Source organism: Archocentrus centrarchus, chromosome 6 (assembly GCF_007364275.1).
Source record: "Archocentrus centrarchus isolate MPI-CPG fArcCen1 chromosome 6, fArcCen1, whole genome shotgun sequence".
NCBI lineage: Eukaryota > Metazoa > Chordata > Actinopteri > Cichliformes > Cichlidae > Archocentrus > Archocentrus centrarchus.
In genome coordinates, this window is record NC_044351.1 from 806,450 (window position 1) to 831,871 (window position 25,422).

The following is a 25,422-nucleotide window of genomic DNA, read 5'->3' on the forward strand; positions in this document are numbered from 1 at the left end:
CTGTCCATCCTCAGAGAACCATAAGCTCTGCACGCCTGTCACTGCTGCTGATGGACGTATTCATCATCAGGAAGCTGTTAGTAACCTGCACCTTTCATGCAGGTTAGTGCAGTTAATAATACAAACATGCAAAAAGTGCAGTAAAAGTACAAATAAAACAACCACAAAGTAATGAAGTAAAAACCTATAAAGACAGGAAGCACTCAGAGCGAAGCCTCCATCCTCCCTCTGTTTAAGGGAATATTGGATATATCTTTTTTTTTTTTTTTTTCTTTTTAAATTTAAACTTTAGCAAATTTGTACTGCGGTAAAAATCAGATCAGGCAGCGTGACGGACGTTTACTCTGATTACACACACATGCAGGAGGTGGTCGTGGATTATACACATTTTGGGGTCAAATCGAACGAAAGGCAGAGGTCAAATGTGACATATTTGGATGCAAACTAAACTTAAGATTTGGAAAGCTTCTCTTGGGTGCAACTCACATTCTCAGCTCTGCTGCTCGACCCACAAATGCTTTTTCCCTACAAAGGTGGCTCCACGTAAGGGGGAATAAACAGGCTTTCCAACACCATCAGATTTACTGACAATCACATTTCTTAAATTTAACCCCTTCAGTTACTGCGTGTACAACTGTGTGCATCACTTTCCAAAGTTATCATTGTACTGTAATATTCATATTTTCTTTCTTAACGTTATGCACACAGAAGATGAATATTCCTGCTTCATGACTGAAGAGATTCTATAAAACTACAGCCACGAGGCTCCGTGGTGCAGTACACACCGCTGGCCTGTAGGGGTCAATGTGAGCCTGCGTGTTTATGCAGTACACCGCGCTGGCCGGTAGAGGGCAGTGTGAGCCGGTACGCTGCTCCCCTTTAATGTGACCTCATCAGATCCGTAAAATCAAAGGTTCGTGTGTGTGAGCGCGTCTCATGGTCAGGAGAAGTTTGAGTCGAACAGAACCGTATTCAGCAGGCTATAATCAGTGAATCGGCTCGTTTAGGCAGCGGCTTATTTCCCGTAATTCGTCTCGTAAGTCCCCCGCCTTCCCGGCAGAAGCTCCTCCGGCTCTTGACAGGCTGCAGCTGAAGGCGTTTGGCTTTGACATGCTAAAGCCTGGATGACCGGAGGGACTCGTTAATAGCAGGTAAAACCACTCTCCTTCCGAACCAGCACCACTGCTGGCTCATTTCCGTGTTTGGAAACGCTAACGTGTCACTTCGCTCAGGCGGCTGATCTGCTGCAGCGGCGCTGATGCGCCTGACTGCGCTGTGTTTGTAGCTAGGTGGCTAATGTAAAAACCTGAGCTCCACATCGTCTGACAGACAGAAACAGATACTAACAGATATCCTAACAGGTATTAATTTATGCAGAACAGCGTCAGGACCCCTCTCTGCACCTGTCAGGTGATGTTTACAGCGGTCTTCCAGCGCCACGCCAGACTCTATTCAAAAAATGTCCAGTTTAAGAGTCGAGGCTTTGGTCTAATTTCAGGTCGCCTTTTTGTTTCATGGATATCCAAAACACAACAGCTGACTGCACCTACATAAAAAAGACCGCACACAGGAAATTGTGTTATATATTTTGTGTTTTTTATATATATATATATATATAGCAACATGCTGCTCGGAGCAGATTGTAGGACTAAAGGAGTGGAAGGAAACCCTCAGACTGGACCGAAGGCAGGAACAGCAAACGATGATGAGCTGTTCCAGCGTGGTAAAACCAGGCCTGTAATAAATACTCTCCTGTGCTGGATGTTCGTTTTAAAGGTCAGGTAAGGAGATCAGTGTGTGTATAAGCGATCCTGCGGCTTGTGAGGGACAGCCAATCAGAAGAAGGATGGCTTAAAGGGGGCGGGGCTAATGCAGCTGGTTTTATACAGGTGTACAGAGCAGAGAACTGAAACTAAACATGAAACCTGAATTGAGAGCATCCACTCAGGAAACTGGGTCGTGGTGTTTCCAGGCAGAGCGCTGTGGTGCGATCGGCTTCTTCACCCTGAGTTTGTAATAAATCCCTGCAGACTCAGGCTGAGAAATCAGCTCTGAATGTGGGTGGAGCCTGAGGGGATGGACATTCCTCTGTCTGCTGTGAGGTCATGAGGACCCAACAGGGTCACATGACCCCCCCCAGGATGGAGGTGCTTTACTGTGTGCGCTGTACTGAACTGGTTTCAGTGTGTGTGTGTGTGTGTGTGTAAGCTGAGGAAGGATGAAGCTGACCTCTGAGGTGAGTGGATCACCTGGAAGGTGTCCTCGATTTGAACACTTGGACCCTTTCAGGGTGAGAAGTGATGCCGTTTGTGTGTTTGGTTTGTTGTGGCTGCAGCTGAATGAAGTGTTTTAAATTGAATGTGATGCTCAAACAAACACTGTAGGCTGAGCTGCGGTTCATGGATGTGCTGCAGAGGATAAATCAGGGCTGGATTTTTTTAATGTATTCATTGATTCTCCAACGTGAAGCATAGCTTAGACCCCGTGGCTTTTTTAATGAGCTCTGCTGACTTTTAAAATGTGTATCTCAGATGACTGTAATGGTCTCTTAACAGGTATCAGTCAGAGAGCATTAAATAGGCCTCCGATTGTGCAAAATGCAGAAGCCAGACTTCTTTTTAATTTTTAATGATTCTACTTTTAGGTTCAATTTTAAGATTTTACTTTATTATTTTGAAGTCCTTCGTGGACCCAGGATACATACTGGACCTGCTGTTCATGTACAAACTGCTGCGCAGCCTCAGATCCTCAGGCAGAAACCTGCTGCCACGAACACTTACAGACTGAAGGCATTCGAGCTGCTCGGCTGGGCCTGAGGAAATCAGGGTCTTCTTTTAAACCACTGCTAAAGACTCATTTACATCATACGGCTTCATCTCAGACTCTACAGGTCTCAGTTACCATGTTAGAGGTTAAAGGTCACGACAGCACAATCAGAAACAGTGTGGCTGTTTGGAAGGGCTGCAGCAGAAAGCCTCTTCTCTCTGAAAGAACATGGCAGCACAGCTCAGGTCTGCAAAGCTGCATCTGAACAAAGACTTGTGTAACAAACAGACCAAAGTGCAGATGTTTGTCCAGAATGCACAGCAGCACGTTTGGAGGAAACATCAGCACCAACACCTCAGAGCAGCTGTCAGCATGGTGGAGGAGGATCTGGGCTCCCTGCAGTCACTGAGTGGACCGTGAACTCCTCCACAGTGATGTGACAGACTGATAAAATCACACTTATTGCTGTGATGTAGTTTTTCAGAGTGACTGTTGATGATGAAATGAAGCTCAGTTTAGATTCAGTTCTTTAAGAGAGTTGCAGATTTTACCCTCTGCTGGTGAAACTCAGCTTCCTCTCTGTGGATGATCTGTGTTGAGGTTTAAGAGCTTCGCCTCTGATTACACACCTGCAAAGGTGTGTAATCGTTTATATGAATCATTTATAACCTGAGGGAATTTTTAAGTGTTTCACTTTGAGAATGGGAGCCAGTGAAAGTGAAATGATGGAAAATGGAGGGCGAAGTGTTGACTTTGTTTTAGTGATTTAATCATTTTGTCCACAGAATTCCTGCTCCAGCTTACAAAAAACCGCTTATTATTGATTGAAATAATTGATTAAGATAATTGGTTTAGTCCAACAAGTCATTAAAATCCTCACTCAAGGAGAAGGTGGTGATTATTTTTTCTCATCACAGCTCTACCTCAGTTGGTGCAGTTAGTTTTTTAGCATTTAAAAATGTACCAATTTTTCCACAGTTGAGGAGGAGGAGGAGCTACTGAAAAGCCTGATCTCTGTTTTTTCACCTGGATCTTGGGGCAACCAGGAGCATCTGCTCAGCACACCTGACCCATCCTGGTCAGGTGCTCGAGCCACCTCAACTGGCTGCTTTTGATGTGGAGGAGTAGCAGCTGTACTCTGAGCCCCGCCCGACTGACTCAGGGAGAGGCCTTAGCGACAGGGTTGAGACAAAGTGAAGGCATGGATAACCTTTTAAAAGTCTCTGAAGCAGAGACACAGCTTCGCCTTTTACAGGAGTTGAGACTAGCTAGCTTTGATAGCAATATTTGTGTTTTTCAAAATAAAAGTGGTCTCAGAGATCACTCCCAACAAATGGCCAAAGTCGTGGAGGTCAGAGGTGACAAACGATGTGACTTCTGTTTTCCTTGAGAAAACTTAAAGCCATCCACGGTCCATTCAGACCTCCAGATGAGTCGTGTTCACAGAGTCAGAGAGGCTGTGAAACTGTGAAAGGATTTTTTTTTAAAGTTAACGAACAAAAGGACTGGGCCCAGAATGGCCCCCTGAGGGACCCCACATGAGGGCAGAGCAGTAACTGAACTGCTCGCCTTTTTAGGCTCAATTATAAATACACATCACAGGTAATATTTGCAGTTAACTCGTTGTAACCAAGTGAAATAATAACTACAGACTCTGGGCCATTTTTCCAAGGCTTCACATCCACAGTTTCATTCCACCTTTCTTTTGGAGCTTTTGGCACTTCTCCACTCATGTGTGACCGTGGGCGACCTTGGGGAAGTGAACGCCACAGAGCGACAGAACATCGTGGGGAGATAAACCTCCGTGACTCAGACTGAAAGGCACTTCTTGTCTGGTGGCCGTTAATGAGCATGCTTTCTTGTCCTAAGATTCAAATTTGAGGCATTAAGGAATCATAAGATGTTTGCTTGTTGTTGTTTGGCTCTTCTCAAACATCAGTGAGCAGCTGTTTGATGAACCAGCGGTGACTGTCAGCGAGGCTGATGCTGAATATTTAGCTGTGCTTTTGGTCCAGATTGAAACATCTCAACATGTGACAACAGTCACAGACTTCTCTACAAATATTTATAATCCGCAGGAGATGAATCTGCTGTTGTTGCCCCTAAATGAACCTTTTAGTGCTCAGCCTGGGGGGGAGCAGTATTTTCCACGTGTCTGAAAAAGAGGGGCTTCCTGTCGCTGCCTTTCCTGATTAAAAGTCCATAACATAAACATAAAATGATGAAATGAATTGATGATTAATTTCTGTCTATCCTTCATCCTCCTGTTCTCGTGCAGGATCCAGACCTCCAGCTCCTTATGGCTGTATATGATGAGAACATCCTGAAGAATCCTTTCTACTTGGCCTTGGAGAAGCAGAGACCGGACCTTTGCACCCGAGTGGCAGAGCTCCACGGCATCGTGAGTTTCACTTGGCGTCTCCTTTTAGTACTCGCTCGTATGTGTGTGAGAGTCGTCGGTAGCTGAAGGTGATTGGTGGCTGTGCCGAGGCTCTGAGCAGGTTTTCCTGCAGTTGGTGGGAAATGCTTCAGACTGGGGGAATTCGGTATTACTTGTGAGGGGTTTTCCCATTCTTAACATTTTTTGGCACCAACCAAAGTAGTTTGGGGATAGAGCTAAAGGAGTGGGATCAAAATACTTTGAATCAGTTGAATCAGCAGAAGAAATGAGCTTCCTGTGAAGGGAGTCGGAGCTCAGCCTCAGAGGCAGGGTGAAGGTGCTTCAGCATCTGACCAGGCTGCCTCGTGGATGAGGAGACCCCGAGGCAGACCCAGTACGCACCGGAGAGATGATGCTGCTCAGCATCAGTGTGCCCCCAGAGAAGAGCTGGAGACCCTCACATTGCTCCTATATTGGATGTAGGCAGCTGAGGGGGGGCATCTGATGAGGCTCAGTGAGGCCATGCTGTTGTTCTGCTGCCAGCAGACCGAAGGCATTAAAAACAGTGGTGAGCTGAAAATAACTGCAACACAGCAGAACCTGTGAGACTGCAGGTGTGAACACACTGCAGGTGTGAACACACTGCAGGTGTGAACACACTGCAGGTGTGAACACACTGCAGGTGTCTGCACAGCTGTAACACAAACACTGCTCACTTCCTCCTCTGTGGCTGAAGGCCGTGACGGCATCTGCACACAGACCTGGGGGGGTTTCAGCACCTCCTTCCATCCTTTTGCTCACAGTTTATAGTTAATGCGTTAGTGTCACATTAGAGGAGCATTAGAGGAGTTTTATACTGGGATTAATAAATTACATTTCCCAGCTGGTGGGAAGAAGCTTGATGGCAGTAAAGCGCAGAGATATCAGGTGATCTGAGGAGCTGTAAAGCAGCACTCCTGTGTGAGCTCGTTAAAGACCACGCCGGGAGCAGCAGACGAGGATCAGATGTCTGAGCGCTGGTCGGCTGGACGCCTCTGGAAACTCGGATCATCTGAACGCCGACGAAACATCGGCGGGAAAACAAACTGCATCAGAGCTGTGATTCCCAGCAGATCCATGACCCGGAACATCGGTTATACAAAGCACAGCATGTCCGTGCTGCGCACACGTCAGCGTCCTGTGTGGCTCGTGACTGCGTTCCTTAATAAATTGCTGCCGACTGGTCACGTGGATTTATTGACTTAATGTGAACAGAACAGAAACTGTGAGATTTAAGAATTGGAAAATTGATTTGATGCCATTTTAACAAACAGGTGACCCGGTTTAATTTCATTTATGATGTTTTTTTAAACTCACTCTAATTCACTTTGTTTTAAGGAGTTGTTGCTGAAATCTGACTAACAAACCTGCTTCATGAGGCTGGAAATACTGTAATCCTAGTAGTAATACTACTACTACTACACACTCCAGTGGAATATACTTCACAATAAACCTGTTACGCTATTTTAAGGACGCAGTTTGGGTCCGGAGCCGTGTGAGCATTACTGCCTAACCGCAGATAATCCAGTGAAGACTCCACTCTTTGTGCTGCTTTATCCTATTTTCTGCTTTGCCCACACTGATCGGGCCTTATCTGATGGTTGTTACTGTGGAAAGGTCACTTTAAATCTGTGCTGAGTGGTTAATAAATTGGATGTCTGTGTGTGCCACTTTAAACGTGCAGGTTCTGGTGCCGTGCTGTGGAAGTTTGACCCTCAGCAGCTACTCCGACTCTCACTTCGACAGCTATGTCCTGCAGCCCGTGGAGGACGGATACAAGACTGAGGACGGGAAGGTCTGTGTGACGCGGTCCACGAGTTAAACACCAACTAGTCTGTGTTGCTCGTCGGTGAATTGGACTGTCCTACTTTTGCAGTCTAAAAACACAGAGAGGTTGTTTAACAGATTTAACTTGGTGTGTGTTGCAGGAGGTCCGGATCCAGGACAGGCAGGTCCTGCTGGGATCCGGTTTCCCGGCTCCCGTGTCCATCGCCATCCTATTTGAGGAGACCTTCTACAACGACCAGGAGCAGAGCTACAGCATCCTATGCATCTCCAGGCCCGTGGAGGTGGATCCGAGCCTGTCCGAGGTCAGCGCGCCGTCTCCTTACTTCCTGAGGAGCCTGGAGGACGTCAGGGAGTTCCTGGGCCGCCACGCCCAGAAAATGGACAAGCACATCCAGGGCTTCTGTCAGGCCTTCAAGGAGCAGGAGAGGAAGGGACTCCGACACCACATAGTAGGATCAGCTCTTCAGTCTTAAATATGACAGGGTTAGGGTCACAGAGAGGCCTAAAGGAAACAGTTCTCACAGCTTTTAACCTTTCAGATTTTAAATTTTATAGCTTCAGAGTGTCTTCAGTGAGGAGCTGCTCTGACATCACTCCTGTTTTCCCTCGTGTCAGGACTCGGTCAACGGTCTCTACACTAAATGCCTTCAGTGTCTGCTGAGAGACTCTCACCTGGTGAGTAGAAACCAGCTTTATTATTGTTTACTTTCACAGAGACGGTGCATCATTAAAATACCTGCAGGTTACACAGTGTGTGTCCACACAGAGCATTAAAATGAGTTCTATAAATGCAATCTGCCCTAAATACATTTTTTTATTTATTTTAAATAAAAGTTCGGCCCACAAGTCGTAACTTCCTGTTCCACCAAAGGGATTCTGGGACCTTCCTCTGCAGAAGAGGCGGAGTCTGCGAGGAGGTTAGCTCCCACACCTTGGAGAGCTTCTCCTTTCAGAGATCCTTTTAGAATATTGTCGGGAGGAGGATTTGCTCCTCCATTTGTTCTGGGACAACGATCGACTTACACGTCCTTCCCAGGCAGCCGGTGGTTTGTCGGGGGGGCACCAGCGGCCTTAGTTAATCCTGTGAGAGTTTGTGGATACCAACAAACTGATGAGCTAATTAATTTTTATCTGTATTGTTGAATCCAAATGTTTCTGGTGGGTTTCTCTCCTTTGGGTTTTGTTGTGTGTTTGTGTTGTACATCGTTGTGTGTGTCCCTGGTTGCACTGTGGTTTGGTGCGTTCACGGTGAAGTGGGGAATCATGTGATGGCGACTCTGTTGTGCTTTCTTGAGCCAAAGCTTGATGGAGATAATTCATTTTTTCTGGATGTGTGATGTGAGAAACGTGTAACACAGCAGCATGTGACTGCAGCCTCTGCAGCATCGGGATGTTTGAGTTCATTCTGGCCTCAGGGGAGAGCAGCTGATAAAGACCACAAGGCCTGCTGCCGATAGCTCGGTGTTAGCCCGGGACACACGGCGACCTGTGCGGGGTGTGCCGCTCGTCTCCCCGCGTGACCCTGGAAGAATGGATCTTTGTGCTGCGGGCTGTGGCACTCGAGGAGCTTTCAGTTCAGACTTGAAAAAGGAACCGATGTGAAACCACCGACACGAACCCTTTAAAAGCTGCTTCCTTTGATTGGTGTGACCTCTGACCTCATGCACACGGGGAGGATGTGCTGTTAGTGCTTCTGTAGTCTTTCACAATGATATGTGACCACTGTGTGTGTGATGTAGCAGTTTTGTTTCTGAGTTTTCTGCCTCATCGCAGCAGAAGGAGCTGCACCACATCCTCTCATGTGTCTCTTATTTTTCTGCAGAAACTTCTGGCAAAGCAGCAGCTTCAGATGACTCTCCTCAAACAGGCGGTGGAGGTAACGTCACACCCTTTCTTTTTGCATCAGCTTCACTCTCTGGGTTCAGTAAAGAAGCAGCTGTTATAAACCGTACGCCGAAGCTCAGACAGCTGCAGATAGATGAGTCTGCAGAGCAGCAAAGGCCATACAGGTCTTCAAATATGAAAGATCTCAACATTTTGGACTTCAGCGGAGGAGCGTGGGAATAAACCAATGTTTTTAAAGCGTCTTTTTCACCTTTGCGTATTTGATGGAGCTCGTCGAGCATCAAGAAATCATCCTTAACACTCAAGTCATTAAAGATAAACTTTATTTATCCCCAGATTTGTTAGATTTCTGCCTCGTACCAGTCAAAACTTTAAACACACCTTCTAGAAAAGAAGGAATCAATAAATAAGTGGAATATATTTACAAATAACAATGAAATAAAGATTACACAAAAGAAAAGCTCAGTATTATAAAAATCTAATTCTAATACAATAAGGAGCTAATAATTAAAAGCAGGAGTTGTGCTGTGAGGTGATCATATATGAAGTCCAGGATGAACAAACCTGCTGTGTTAACCTCTGACCCGCTCCTCTCTTTCCCAGATATACGTTCATCATGGTATCCATGATTTCATCTTTAACTTCGTGGGAACGCTTGAGGCTAGTCAGGTACGTCTGAGCTCTGCTCATCCAGCCCAACACACACACGCACACACACACTCACACACACACACACACACACACACTGCCACAGATCCTGACTGCTCCCAGTCTGAATAAAAGTCCGGTTCCCGTGCCTCGTGCATAAATGCATCCCTCCTGATTTTTGCTGCCTGCATTGGGAGGATGCAGGTATTTATTAGAGTCAGTTGTGCTGAAAATGATCCAGATCCTCAGCAGCATCGAACGGGGTTTCATTTTCACGTGCTCCAATAACTGTCCTGAAGTATCACGCTGTCTGAGCTCCTCTCACGCCTCTTCTGCTGCTGGTCGACAGGATGCTGCCTTCAACAAAACCACCAGGAGTCTGCAGGAGCTGCAGCAGAAGGACCTGGGAGTCAAACCCGAGTTCAGGTCAGTTCACCACATCCAGAGCATCACGTTGTTTGTGAGATCTCTGTGCAGTATAATGTATAATGTGGTTGTACTGACAGGTTTAGGATCAGGGCTCAGTGATGGCTGTCTGTGCAGCAGTTTGTAACAAAAGCAGCGTTTAAGGCTCGTTCTGCTTTAGTCTGACCTGTAGCTGCAGATGTGAGGCTTTCTGTTTCTCAGTCATTATTTCTCTTCATTATGAGATCATAGAAGAAAGTTTATTATTGATTTTTGGCCTGAGGGTGAAACCATCACATCCTGCCCCTCATTTGTAAATGGGTCTCAATGATCTTGTTGATGACGCTGTGACCTCGTGAAGCCTCCTCGCTCCTTCGTGCTGAGTCTGTCTGGGCGTGTCTCCGTTTCTGACCGTCGTCCTCTCCTCCTGTTCTTCTCTTCCTGCAGCATCAATCTGTCTCGGGCAAAAAGAGAGCTGAGTCAGCTCAACCAGCAGACGTCCCCCCTCCTCAAACTGCTGTGCCTGCGTAGAGTCGCACTGACCGCGACGCAGACCCCCCGACGCTCCGGTACAGGCTCTGTTGGTTTGTGTGTCTCTGACAGATGTGGGTACATATGTTACACAATCATCACACTCTTGTTGCTCACAACAAAAGTTCCAGGGTTTCCAGTTAAAGCAGAACGTAGAGAATAATGAGATTCAAGTAAAATGCTGCCTTCACACAGTTCCCACGTCTGGGTTAGGGTTAGGGTTAGGGTTCAGGAAGGTTTGAGGAGCAGGACGGCTCAGTGTGGACCGAAAACAGCTCAGAACTGTGAGGCGTGCTGAAACGCTTCAGACTCAAAGGATCTGCTGACACCTTCGAAGGCCTCGACCGCTCTGAGCTGTTCTGGTGGCGCTGGGGGTGCCCCCCCCACAGTGTCGGCCAGTGGATTTTACTGGTGGATTTTTGGCTGATCTGTGTTTGAACGCTGAGCCGGGCAGTTCATGTCAGCTTGGACACTTTTCTTGAAAAAGTCCCAAACTAAAAACTGATACAAATATATCTAATAGTTTTAAATGTGATCACTCAAACAAAATCACATTACAGCCAATCAGACGGCTCGTGCCGGTGTGACAGAAACCGCCGTATTAATCATGTAATGCAGAGAGTGGACGTTAGGGACTCTGTGGGCTTCTGTTTGTGCGGTTTGCTTTGGTAATCCAAGCTTATTGGATCACAACAACCACCCTGCTGACAGTCTGCAGAGGGGGGGGCAGGTCTGTCCGAACCGCTGACCTAACTGGCCTCTGTTGTACTTCCTGTCACTGAATGTGTGTCTTCCTCCACAGTGAGCATCGAAGCCGTGAGCGCGGACGACCTGCTTTCTGTCGTCCTCTATCTGCTGGTGAAGACGGAAATTCCCAACTGGTGAGTGAAAGAGGAAATGCAGCGTGGCCTTTGACCTCCTGCCAGAGACTCTGGGCTGGTGAAACAAAACTGCTTTAAAACACAACTTTACTCTCATATTGATAGGCAGTTTTTCAGGACTGTAATTTCTCTATAAACAGTTTATTCTCTTCATAATTCACGTCATGTGTGGTTCAGTCATGTTTTCAGAAGGGGCGGGGCTTTGAAGGACTTTAGACATGCTCCATTTATTATTATTATTATTATTATTATTATTTACAAAGTAAATTGAGGCCAAGAGGAGACATAGGCCCCGTTTAGGTGTCGTTTCGATGTGTTTAAGCCTTCGTTTACACGATAGCGTTTCAGAAACGATCTGCGTTTACACGATGACACGTGAAACGATGAAAACGATGTAGTTCCCATGCCAGGCCACAAGTTGGCGTTGGTTTTCTCTTTGCAAAGCTTGTTTACGCAAGACGCGCATGCGTGGAGGGACACAGTAGGAAGCGCGGCAAATTGTTCATTACTAACAAAACGGCCAATGTGAGAGGGTTTGTGTGGCAGGCCGTTTTAACGTAACATCCGTTTGTCTGACTATCCGTAATCACATTTCAGATATCTAAAACTGCATTTTGACTAGACAAAACTACATTTTGACTATCCAGAATGGTAATTTAAGATATCCGCAATTACATTCTGGCTAGTAATTATAATAATTCAAGATATCTTCAATTACATTTTGATGAGTCAAAATTCCTTTCAAGATATCTCAAATTATGTCACCGAATTCGTCGTTTGACGGGTCACACATCCCTAATTACAATTTAAGATATCTCAAACGTAATTATGACTAGTCGAAATTACGTTTTAGATATCTGAATTTAACGATTGCGTGAAGGCCCCCTTGTGCTGTACTGAGCTGTCCAAACAATTGCCTGTGTAGAATTTCAGGTGGCTGCAATGGTGCTGGCCGTTATAGGCAAAATTGTAATAAAATGCAACAATATAGAAAGAGCTCCTCAGTATGGGATATGTGGAGAGCACGAGAGTCGTGAACTTAAAGACTGCTTCAGAAATCTGCACAGAATCTCTGATTTTATGGCCGCTTTAACGAACTGTCTTATAAACATTCTGCCAAAATGCTCCGTAATTCAAGATATCTCAAACGTCATTCTGACTAGTCAGACTGTTAATGTAAGATATCTTAAATAGAAAAGCCGTCCAATTCAAGATATCTGTAATTCATTTGGAGATATCTTAAAAGGCATTTTGACTAGTCATTATTTGTCTTCAAGATATCTAGAATTTAATTTGCACTAGTCAAAACTATTTATCGCCTATCTAAAAATACATTTAAGATATCTCGAAATATGGTGTCATTTAAGATATCTTTAATTAGAATTATGACTAGTCAGAATAAAAAACAAGATATCTTGAATTAACTTTATGACTAGTCATAATTTAATTGTAGATATCTGAAATGTGAGTTTCAGATAGTCAGTAATTCATTGAAGATATCTTGAATTGAAGCCGCCAAACAAATGAATGGTAAATCTGACATCATTTCAACTAGTCAGAATGTAAGTAGAGATATCTCAAATAGGTATTTTGTCTAGTCAAAACATAATTAGAGATATCTCAATTTACTAATACGTCTAGTCATAAATCAGTTTCAGATATCTGGAATGTAAGTGTGGTGAATGGGATTTTATGTTAAAACGGCCTGCCATAGGGTTTGTGTGGACTGACGATGAGGTTGGATCGCTGCTGCACACAGCGCTGAATTACAAAACGGTAAAAACACATAAATGGGAGGCTCACATAAAGAAAGGCATCAAACATGTGGCTCCACCATCTTGGACTCGTGTTTCGCCGGGCGGACTCGGTCTGTGCAGGTTAAACCTAAAGAGGTCGGCGATGTTAAACGAAAGCGTTTTCATTAAAGGGCGTGTCCGTGGCACCTCACAGCCCTGATGGAGACATGTGCTGTACACACTCACAGCGCCACCTACTGGCAACAGGAAATCAGCTTTGTCTTTTAAAATGAGATTTGTATTATGGCCTCTCCGCCTGATTGAGCCGACACAGGTTTGTATAACAGCTGACATGGTTAACGGGACTAACGAAGAGGGAAAAACGGAGTTTACTTTCAGTTCACCTGATCTCTGCCCTGATTACATCATCCACTGCGCTCCCAGCATGCAGCGCTGCAGCTGCCCAGGTAACTCCCCAGCAGCAAACAGGTGTTTGGTGGAGACGAGAGCCACTGCAGGTCCTGTTCCTGTCCTCGGTGAATAAAGTGATCATTCCTTTCAATATTAGAAACTTAATGAACATTTTAAGGAGAAAAATGTTTACCCTTTGAAATTTCCATTTTAGTTCTACAGCTCCATAGAGCCCCATTTGTTCTGGACTCAGGAGCGCCCCCTATGAGACAGGAAGTCCAGAGAGTTTGAGTTTTCTCTTCTGTGCAGCTCAGGACACAAACTGATGGCCTCCTCCTCCTTTTCAGCAATCAAATGTTAATGTTTTACAATCAGATGTCTCATTTCATTACAGTATTTGATTACTTTATTGAATTTATAGTGTTTGCTGACAGCAAACTGTAACAGCGATGATCCACGACCCATGTCTGCTCTAAATGAGCCCAATGAATCTTCCAGTGAAAGGAGCCTAACTGGAGGTTATTAAGGTTCGTCGTTTGGATTAATGCAGATGTAGCTCACTGCATGTTTGGTCTGACTGCTCTTCAGGATGGCCAACCTGAGCTACGTCAGGAACTTCTGCTTCAGCCACTCGAGTAAGGATGAGCTCAGCTACTGTCTGAGCACCTTCGAGGCAGCAGTGGAGTACGTCAACCTGGGGAAGCTGCAGAACTCAGTGAGACGCGCACAAACACAACACAACGCAGACACGCTGGTGTTGCTTCATCGGACTGGAGGTCATACGTGTGTGCTCTCCTGTGTTTGCCTCCTTCCTCAGGGGTCCGGCGAGCTCAGCGACAAGGCGCTGTTCAAGGAGAGGATGAGTCTGCTGGCTCAGGGTGCAGCCACGCCCATCAACTGTCTGTTTGAGGTGAGCCGGAGCAGCTTTAATCTGAAAGGTTCCCAGCTGATCCCCTCAGAGATGTTTGTACAGTAGCCATGCAAAATGTTCCCTCCATACTGTGAATATTTTAGAGCAGGGGTCTCAAACTTGTGGCTCGCGGACCGCATCCGGCCACGCCCCCTACTTCCTCTAACTCCTCTTAATTGGAGGAGAAAGCAAAATGTCAAAAAAGTAACTTAAAGGGCCAAATTGTTGTGTTTTTGACACCAAATCGCAGACCGGAAGTAGGGGGCGTGGACTGATGAGGCCCTCGAGCCGCGAGATTGAAACCCCTGTTTTAGAGTAACAGACCCGACGTGAAGCAGTGTGTGGGAGTTCAGCAGCTGCTCTAACAGAGACTCACCAGGAGGTCAAAACCAAACTCTGCTGGAGTCCTTCGGGTCGACACAGTCGCGGCTCAGTTTGTCCCTGTGTGTGTTTTTAGCACATAGCAAATGGAAATGAAACGGAGGTTGAACGCCTGCTGAGTGAAGGAGAGGCCGATGAAGATGTCAGGATGTGTCATCCCCTCTGCTCCTGTGACCTCTGTGACCTCCAGCTGTCGGGGTCAGTGCGCGCACACACACACACAAACATGCAGAGAGTAAATCGAAGCATTCAGATGGAAGTAAAAGTGTCAGTGAGGCAGCAGAACGGCTCAGCTTTAGTTACAGTGTCCTCAGTGAGTGTGTGAGGCCCGGCGTTATGACCTGCCCGTGTTTATGATGAACTGAAGCTGGAAACGATCATTTATGTCAGGCTGACTTTGCCTCAGCACATCCATACATTCACTACCACCCATCCTGTTCACAGGCTGGAGTTATTCACTGGAACTCCTCCACTTATATTTTTATGTTTCAGCTGAACATCACTTCCCTTTTCTTTTTTCTCTTGCCTCAGTTTAGAATCAGGAACAAAAACTGTATTTTCACTTCCTACTGAACCCCTACACACACACACACACACACACACACACACACACACACACACACACACACACACACACACACACAGAAAGCATATTTTAGACCATTGTGCAATGGTCCCTTAGAAATGCTCCAACACACACCAGCAGCACAAGCGTGGCGCAGAGGTCGAGGTGTCGCACACGGCTACAGCTGCACCCACAATTTTAAACCTTCCAAAATCCAGAAGGATGAGTGTTATAACAGTGAAGGAGGGTGAAATGTATCCACCTGGAAACATGTTATTCCTGCTGTAAAACTGGGAGTGAGGAATTCCTCCTGGAACAGCAGGGCCGAAGCTCTGAGCTATCATCCTCTCCAGAGTCAGAGACCGAGTGAGCCTGATCAGTCAGAGCCTCCTGAAAGCTCCCTCCATCCTTTCACCTTTAAGCTCTGTGTTTAACCTGTTCAGCCATCACTGAGGATGGACACTGACTCTGGATGCTGACTCCGTGTTTCAGGAAGCTGAACGATCCGTCCATCGTCACGCCGCTCTCCAGAGACGACCGCGGTTACACTCCTCTGCACGTCGCTGCTCACTGCGGTGAGTGGCTGCTAACACGCAGACTGACTGAGGCATGATTTATATACACGAATGATAAACCAACCTGTGTGTGTGCATGTGTGTGTGTGTGTGTGTGTGTGCATGTGTGTGTGGGGCAGGTCAGGCCCAGCTGATCGACATACTGGTGCATAAAGGAGCTCAGGTCAATGCCACAGACTACCACGCCCTCACCCCGCTGCACCTGGCCTGTCAGCGTGGATACCAGGGAGTCACGGTGAGGACACACACACACACAAAGCAGCCCATTTTTGTGTGTTTCTACACTTCAAAATGAAAAACCAGACTTTTGTCTTGCTGCTGTGATGTCACTTTATGGTCCCACCGTGTTGATCTTTGGAGGAAGAACTGACCATATTTGGATGAGAGTGGGTTGCAGATACCTGCTGCAGTAAAATCACAGACGATGAATTAGAGCAGTGGTTCCCAAAGTCCAGAGTGCTGCGGTCCACTCAGAAACCAGAACATCCTGTGAAGCCCGTCTGCACTCTCATCAAAATACCAAGTGATGGATTTCCTTGAAATTTTGATTCCAAAAACATCAACACAGGCTGCTAATAAGTTGCTAATGCTACGCAGTCATATGTAAAGTGCTGATGTCAACATGTGACCCACCGGGACACAAACATCAATACCAGAGCAGTAAATTTAGGTCAGAGTAATGAGTCACAGACTAACCACCTCCTGTTACAGTTTGAATTCACTTTTTATATAAATAAATATGTAACTGTTCATATGTCTGAGTAATTTCAAACTGAATTTTTATTGCTGCTGCCCCCCTGCAGTACCTTTGCGTCCCACCAGGGGGCCACGGCCCACACTGGACTGGAGTAATATGGTGACTGTAACTTGGATATGTGTCCTTCCTTTAGCTCCTGCTGCTGCACTACAAGGCCAACACGGAGGCTCAGGACAACAACGGCAACACGCCGCTGCACCTCGCCTGCATGTACGGACACGAGGACGTACGTCAGCCGCTCACGCGCTCTGTGTCACATCCTGGCTGCAGTGCTTCGTTCATCCTGCATGTCATCCTACATAAAACTTTACAGTAATGCTAAAGAAGAGCCGCTGGTTTCAGTTTGAAACCACTGGATTAGTCTGCAGATAAAATGCTTTTGGTCAGTTATACAGGTTAATGATCAGATTGTTATTATTGGCACCCAAATATTTGAGTTTTTGACTTAAAATTTTGTGTCTGGCAGCTTTGATTTACACTGTAAAATTTAGTTAAATCATTGAAAATGTTATAAATGGGCTAATAAATGAAGTGTTAGATTCAGACCTGCAGTGAGTCGTAGGGTCAGAAGGTCCCCTCAGATTTCTCTCTGATGGCATTCAGTGTGTGTGTGTGTGTGTGTGTGTGTGTGTGTGTGTGTGTGTCAGTGTGTGAAGGCCTTGGTGTACTACGATGTCCAAACGTGCCGTCTGGACCTGGTGAACGACAAAGGCGACACAGCGCTGCACATGGCGGCCCGCTGGGGCTACGAGGGGATCATCCAGGTGCTCCTGGAGAACGGAGCGAGCACCCACATCTTCAACAAGAACAAGGAGTCGCCGCTGCAGTGTGCTCTCAACTCCAAGGTTGGCAACGCTTTGAAACGCTCTGCAGCTCTAGATGTTTGTCGCGCAGAAGATGTTTTCAGACTGTTGCTCTGAAAATCTCCCAAAACAGTGTTTGTAAAAAGAGAAGAGTCGTCCTCTGAAGCTACAGCTTTCATCAGACTCGGTGTCTCGGACACAGATGTGCAGTCTGCTCCTCTTCTCTTTTCCTGCTTCAAGCTTTGGGCTGAATGCTGTAGATCCAGCAACGGTTTAAAGTTCAGAGTTTAACTAAAGTGCAGCATAAAGAGGGCACCAGCTCCTCATCTGAAAGAGAAAACTAAATCAGACCCACGGTGTTTCCATGCGTCACAGCTAATCCGATCAGGTGCTGGCGGTGTTTGAGCAGCCGGCTCTGATCCTCTGAACCTGACCTCACATCCACACATCCTGTGGTGCAACTTTGTGATAAAGGTTTTTATTTTAATCCAAACAGATGCATCAGCGACTTTCCAAAAAGAAAAAACCTGTTTCATTGTGCACATCAAGTAAAACCTAAATATTTCAGATGTGTTGTTCATGTCTTCCTGCAGATCCTCATGCTGCTGCAGTCAACTCAGAACGGCCGGCAGCGCAGTGGCAGCGGCGTCGACGTGAGTCTCATCTGCACTGTGGTCTTTATCAGCTCCAACATCACAGCAAATATTATAAATATACATGTCACTACAAAAGTCAGCTTTTCCTCTGTTTTTGACAAACCAACTGTGTGTTTTCACGGAGACGATTTGGCAGCGTGCTCTGGTGAAGGTAACCGGCTGTAAAAGTCAAGCATGTTCAGGATCGGGTTCTCCGGCAGGTCCAGACACTCCAGGTGTTTCAAACTGGCCTGAGATCCATGGAGGGTCATCTCTGGCCTCCTCTGTTGATTGCTGCCCGATCCACAGATGACTGGACCCCTACAGCTCTCCCTGATGGGGCTGCAGGAAGGTGGACGGGCCCCTGTGGCTCTTTAGGTCTGACTCAGTTCCCACAAGACCCCCCGGCCCAGTGCTGTCCCTGACCCGGCCCAGGGTTTTCTCGAGTTTTCTTCTGAATTGCGCTTAGTCTGCTCCTTCATGCTAATGCTGTCATCCCAGGGAGGTGTCAGTGGGTGTGGCTCTGAATCTGACCAGGAGGCTCTCAGGTGTTTCAGACATGTCCTGCTGGAGGACCCCTGCGCAGGTCCACGACAGGAAGAGAAGAGGAGCAAGGCTGAGATGTTTGGACATGTGCAGAGGAGGGAGGGTGAATACGCTGGACAGAGGAGGAAGATGAACCGCTGTGGCGCCCCCTAAAGGGAGCAGCTGATAGTTTGGGAATATCTTGGAATCTTTGGGGAAGGACTGTCGGAGTTCAGTGGAAGCAGCACTGAGCCCCTTCTTTGATCCTCAGACTGGAGGAGAGTTGGTTGTGAGGATGTCACATTTTGTACACACTGTAGCTTTTGGTAGCACTAAAGCTAAAAGTACATTAGCGTAGGGGGTAGTTGGAGTCCGGTGGCTAGATTGATTTTACAGCATCGTCCTTTGTTTCTGTCTCAGTCTCCCAGTCGCTCCCCTCTGGCCTCAGACTGCAGCAGCAGCCGCCGCTCCTCCGTCTCCAGCACCTCCTCCCTGGGCTCGGAGGTCAAACCAGAGGGAGAACGGGTCCGACACAGAGAGGTGAGCAGTGACCTGACAGTCCAGGAAACACCTCAGTCTGATCTCTGCATGCCTCTGAATCAGTTATAAACCACTGCTCAGTCTGTTAGCACCAGCTATCAGTTATTTCTATGAAGCCTTTCCTGTAGGTGAGTGCAGCTTTTAAAAAGGCAGAGCTAAATAAAGAGGGCGGCTCTGACTCCTCCAGCTGCTGTAAAAGCAGCAGTAATATCAGTGTGAGTGTGCAGTGAGGACAGACTGTAGGATGGGAGCCCCTGAAACGGCTCTCACGGATACAAAAGCAAACATGAAGCTGCTGTGACCTGGTGGTGTCTGATGCCCTCTGTGTTTGACTGACAGGTGGAGAAGCTGCTGCGAGCCGTGGCAGACGGCGACGTGGAGATGGTGAGTGCATTCGTGCTCGAACAGAATCCGAATCACATTTTCTCGATGGAAAACGACAGGAGGGGATGAAGAAGCAGCTGCACTGCTGAGGATAGATGCGCTGTCCCAAAGACGGACTACGGAGGATACTTCCCTGTGTGTCACACTGTCCTCTGCTAAAGCAGGAAATAAAGGAGTTCTTCTTTCTCAGGTGCGTTACCTGTTGGAGTGGATGGATGAGGAAGAGGAGGATGAGGGAGAAGTTCGGTCTGAGGCTCTGCTTTGCCACCCTCTGTGTCAGTGCCCAAACTGCGCTCCCACTCAGAAGGTATGACAGGTGCTCGTGCAGCAGCATGGATGCAGGATGAATGTAGAGGAGCTGTTTGATGGACTCGCTCATCTTCCCACAGCTGTCCGTGCAGCAGGCGGGAACGCTCGGCGTGAACAGCTGCAACATTGACGGCTTCACGCCCCTCCACGTCGCCGCCCTGCACGGCCACTTGGCGCTGGCCGCCCTGCTGATCCGCCACGGGGCCAACGTGAACACCCGCACCAACCAAAGCGCCACGCCCCTTCACCTGGCCTGCCAGAACAGCCACGTCCAGGTAGGAGCCAAGTGAAAAGTGAAGGTGTGAGCTTTCAGAGCACAGGTCCCTCCAGGAACAGAAGGAAACGTGACCGAGCCTCACGGTGAGGTGATGTTCCCAACAAAAGCAGCATCTGCTATGATTAAACAGATCTTTAGAAAAAAAGGCCTTTTCACAGAACAGACTGAGATCTGTCCCATAACGAGCAGAGAAGCTGCAGAGTTGTGCTGTGCTTTAATCCTGCTGCAGCTCTCTGTCGTCACACTGATGCTAAAAGCATGTTTACAGCAGCCCGGTGGGTGGAAGTGGGTCAATCTGCTGCAGCAAAAAGACCACGAGGCAGGAAAAACGTTCAGGGGTCAGATTCAGTTTTTATTTTTGCTGACAGATTTTAGTAAAAGCCCAAACCCCTCTGTTACTGTTACCACTCAGTCCTGTGTCAGTCCTCTTATATGTATTTGCTGCACACTCCTCCTCAATCTCTACTGCTTCAAACAGTTAGTCCAGCAGACGGAACGATGTACGAGCTGCTGTTTATCTGCTCAGCAACACACAAAATAAGCACAACCCACCCCTGCTCAGTGACAGCTCACTGAGTGATGATGGTTAACCTTTCTGGAGCTGACAGTGCACACCGAAAATTCAATTCAGTTTCACCAAACAGTCACCTCAAGGTGCTTTATATTATAAAGACCCTACAATAATACAGAGAAACCCAGCAGAACGACCCCCTGTGAGCAGCACAGGTGCCAGTGGGAAATAAAACTCCCTTTAACAGGAAGAAACCTCCAGCAGAACCAGGCTCAGGGAGGGCTCCTACCTGTGCGTGCGTGTGTGTGTGTGTGTGAGACCACTGAAGAGGTTTTATTGTTAAATGGAGGCTGGTGTCGGTCTGTGTGTGTTCAGGTTGTGATCTTTCTGCTGGAGTGCAATGCCAAGCTGAATAAGAAGGATCACTATGGAAACACTCCTCTGATCCACTCCTGCCTGCGTGGAAATCTGGAAACGGCCACCATCCTGTTACAGGTGAACACAGGTGAACACACACGCAGCTGCTAAACAAAGTCACTGACATTAACCCTGAGTGTGTGTGTGTGTGTGTGTGTGTGTGTGTGTGTAGAGTAATGCATTGGTGAATGTAGTGAATCTTCAGGGCAACACGGCTCTCCATGAGGCGGTGCGCGGCGGGCATCAGGTGCTGGTGGAGCTTCTACTGAGGGGCGGAGCCTCACCCAGCATCCGGAACAAGAGGCAGAGGACGCCGCTGGACTGCGCCTACGAGCTGGGCGGAAAGGTCGTACACCTCTCAGAGAACCGAAGCCGGTTTAGACCTTTGTATCCAGAGGAAGGACTCTGAAAGCTCTCAGATGCCTAATTGATGTAAAAACAAAGATCTGATGGGCCTAAAAGTTTGCGCAGCACCTCCCAGTGTGTTCAGGTTAGCTGCAGGCCTTAAAAAGCATTAAAGGCGAGCTGTGCTGCTCACGTCCAGCTCCATATTTTTATTTTTGGATTCTGCTAGAGTAGCTTTGCATCACTCGTAGATATTGGTCATCGGTGCAGCCTGCAGATATCGGTGAGATCCCACGTAAATATCCGAGCTGTGCGCCCCTGCTGACTGCAGCTCTTAATGCTAGCTTTCAAACAGCAGTGAAGTCTTTAATGAGCCTATAGGTGGCACCATTTCAACTCAGAGAGTGAAATATGAAAATATTTGACAGCAGCTCCCCTCAGCTTGCTGCTTTGGGCGTCCTCCACCCTTGCTGGTCTTCGGCTGGTGCACGGTCTCTGGGGTCTGAATATGAGACGTATATACTGCTCGATACACAGTTCATCATCACTGCGTCTTCCTGCAGATGACAGCCTGTTTGGGACACTTTGTTAACTTATAAAAATAAGTTCTCCTGTTTCCTCCTGCAGAACACTGAAATCCTGCGAGCGCTGCAGAAAGCGTCCGGACTCTCTCCTGATGCTGAACCGATCAAACTGCTCTCCGTCCCCAAAGGAGCTCTGGGTAGCTAACATTAGCATTGGTTCATTTGCAGTGAAAATGCAGGCTGGTCAGCTTTGCTTGGATTCGCTGACGTGTAATCAGGATCGTTTCTGTTCTTCAGCTCATTCGTTCGTGCAGCGTCTGAGGCTGCAGGATAACGCCAACAACAGGAAGCAGAAGCTGGCCCAGTCCATCAGCAGGTCACAACAATCCACCAATCCACAGCATCTTCATGTGAAGGAGCTGACAGCAGGGCCTGTTCAGTCATTTAAAGAAAAGCTCTAAATCCTTTCACGGTGTAAAATTCTTAGAAAATGTTTTCATTGTTTTTTTTCTCAGAGTTTATTCCTCCTCTAATGATTTTTTTCTCCGAGAACATTTCAGTTTATGACTGAGAATATTTGAGTTAATATCTGAGAGTATTCGGGTTTATTCTGGAGTGAAACTTCCTGCTTCCATCTCTGAGAATATCCAGTTTATTACTCTTAAATTTGCAGCTTTAATCTTGGAGAATATCTGAGTTGATGTGTCATAAGTGTATGATTTTAATCTGGGATGTTTTACTAAAGTACTAAAATCCTATCTCCCACCTGTACCGTCAGGATGCAGCAGATGAAGAAGGGTTCTTCTGCTTCTCCACCCAGGTGTTCACCAAACCTCAGCCAGGTACACGCTTCTTATTTTCCAAGTGGTAAAATACAGATTTTGCTATTTGGCCACGTCTGGAGAGGAATGAGCTTTTGCTCTGCTGGCGTTCCTTTGCAGGTGAATCCGGACAGGAGGCGGTTGAGGCGAGGGGAGACGGTGGCGGTCAGTAGCCCCACAGGAAGCCTCAAAGAGCGGCCCCTGGCTCGCTCTCACACCCTGGACTCTGGAGCGCACGCGCCGGAGCGAACGCACACTCCAAACGCCTCCGGGCTGGCAGACGAAATTCCCGACGGTGGTGAACTGCTTTCCACCGACACCTCCAGCTGCAGCACAGGCAGCGAGACCTCGCCATCGACGCCGTCCGCTGCCTCGTCGCAGATCGACAGCTCGGCCGACGCCCCTCTCGCAAACATCCCGTCTTCTCCGCGGGATCTCGATGAGCCGCCTGACCCCCACAGCCAGACTGTCCGAGGTTTAAACGTAGAATTAGAGGACTGTCCCGGCGGCCGCGTGGAAGCCAAAGCCTTTCCGTCACAGAGCAGGGATGAAGACTCCAGCCGCCCCCCGGAGCCGCCCTCCCCGACCCGGAGCCAAGGAGCTGACGAGACAAATGCCAATCAGAAGGCAGAAACCAGCGCAGAGTGAACCTGCGACCGAAGGAGCAGGAGGAAACCCACAGACCTTTGCCAAAAGGAAAAGCACACAAGACTGAAACCGCGACTCAGTGATGCTGGATCTGCATCCCAAACATCTTCTCACTGCAGCTTTGAGATCTCTGCCTCCACACCAATGATGTAACTTCCTTTCTAAAAAATAAAACAGTGGTCCAGATGTGCACCGTAAGGTAACCCGTCCTTCTTTGACCCAGCTTTCCTGTAGGGACTCAGACAGCTGCAGCTCAGCCTGAGTCCACACAGATTCAGCTTCACTTAATTAGAAGGATGGGATGATCCACGCAGGCAGCCACAGCCCCGGATATTTTAAAATGTTCGACCCTGTGGCCAAACTGATGGTGTCACTGTGACGTTTTTAAGTTTAACAAAACGACTCAAATATATTCCAGACAGATTTGGATCGGCAGCTTGGCGGGAAAAAAGCATCTGAGGAGTTTCTCCTCCTCCTCCTCCTCCTCCTCTCAGCTGAGTTTAAAGCACTTTCTTCTTCCAGCCTCCACAGGTAGAAAAAGGGATGCAAACTGCTCCACGTTCATTTCTTACTGTTTGAATGTCCTTTTCTGATTCCTCTCCTCGTACCGTTTTATTGGGATGATCTAATTGTATTTGTGGTCTGTGAGGTGGAGCGCCGCATGTCTGCTTAAAGCGTGTCGAGGTTCAGCAGGTACAAATATTCAGGAGACGCTGAACCTCTGCACGCCTTACGCCCAGCCCGTCACCGTCAGCTGTTTTCCAAATCAGGCCGCGAGGCGTTCGGTGGAATTCCTCCTTTTACAGCTGCAGCTTTTTGACCACAACATTAAAACCACTGACAGCTCCAGAGGAGCCTGAGGCATTGACCCGGCCTCCAAACTCCCTCAGATACCAAACCGTGCCAGATCCAAGCTCTGATGCCCAGCAGGGTGCCACAGTGATCCAGTCCCCATTGACTCCCATGTTAAATATTTCCAGCAGAAATAACCATGTTTACAGCCTGAGACAGAAATACTAATGCTAACTGTACATCTGGATAACCTTATGGGCGTGGCTTCTTTGACAGACGGATGTTGCAGGGCTTCATCTCAGCCAATCAGTCACTGAACTGGACCTCTGGGCTATCTGTGCTCCTTTATCCTCCTCTTGTAGCTCTAATTGGGACAATAATTTACCAGATTATCATACTTTATTCAGTTAGACTTGAACTAGCAACTGAGACCAAAAACTCATCAGGAAGTGTCACTGAGACGTACACGCTGGTCTCTTTGTGCCCCCTGCTGGCCGTTGGAACGAATGCACCTTAAAGCAGAAGGATCCAGAATCGGAGGCCGTCTTTCATACTGTCTGTACTGTCTGTGGTGTCTGTGGTGATCAAATATGTTCACAAAGAAACCATCACAGGCCAAAAATGTGGAGCCACTGTGGCCTGAGGTCAGAGCTCCATCAGGTGCCAATAAAGGTACATAAACCTCGAGAGTTCAGAAGGTGTTCAAATGAAAGCTGAATCAAACTTAGGAGACAAACGATGTCTGAATGTGGCCTGAACAAAGAAAGATCATTCAGCCCCAAATATGACTCTGACACAGCTCAACTGATGATGATCGGCCTGATAATAACAGTGTTTTTATATCTGACTTTATTATTATTTTACTGTATTGTTGTAACTTCCTGATGAACGCTCCTGTTAACAGATCAAACTGCAGTCTTGGAGCACAGCAGGCCGATTTGATGGTGTGAAACATTTCTCAGTAAATGAGAGAAAAAGAACCACCAGTGTGGACCTTTAACTTTAGAGTCTCGTGTGATGAAGCCGCTGCAGTCCCGGATACGTCAGTTAGTGTCTCGTGTTCCTCCATCACTCTGAGGCCGCCTCGTTAAATGTCACTGTTTTAATTTAAACTGAATGGAAGTCAAACTCGACCAGAAGCTGAGTCTGAGTAATTATTTTTGTACCACGTGTTTTTATTTTCAGGTTTGAATGTTTAATGATGATGTGAATGTGCCTTATTTAATTTAAACCCAAATAGCCAATAATAAACCTGCGATTTAGACAAATTTCA

At 47.2% G+C, this 25,422-nt stretch overlaps 1 protein-coding gene across 1 annotated transcript; it reads left to right on the top strand.

Annotated features, from left to right (window-relative positions):
- Positions 1 to 877: 877 nt before the first annotated feature.
- Positions 878 to 25,422, top strand: ankrd27 (ankyrin repeat domain 27 (VPS9 domain)). The gene is made up of 28 exons (XM_030731367.1): positions 878 to 1,151; positions 5,045 to 5,167; positions 6,870 to 6,980; positions 7,114 to 7,422; positions 7,589 to 7,648; positions 8,796 to 8,849; positions 9,422 to 9,487; positions 9,816 to 9,892; positions 10,319 to 10,440; positions 11,205 to 11,283; positions 14,019 to 14,145; positions 14,248 to 14,340; positions 14,798 to 14,919; positions 15,779 to 15,861; positions 15,981 to 16,096; positions 16,752 to 16,844; positions 17,266 to 17,463; positions 18,015 to 18,074; positions 19,002 to 19,121; positions 19,461 to 19,505; positions 19,696 to 19,812; positions 19,895 to 20,089; positions 20,978 to 21,097; positions 21,192 to 21,365; positions 21,992 to 22,085; positions 22,186 to 22,264; positions 22,667 to 22,730; positions 22,830 to 25,422. The coding sequence occupies exons 2-28, from the start codon at positions 5,066 to 5,068 to the stop codon at positions 23,355 to 23,357; spliced, it is 3,408 nt and encodes a 1,135-aa protein (XP_030587227.1). The 5' UTR covers positions 878 to 1,151; positions 5,045 to 5,065; the 3' UTR covers positions 23,358 to 25,422.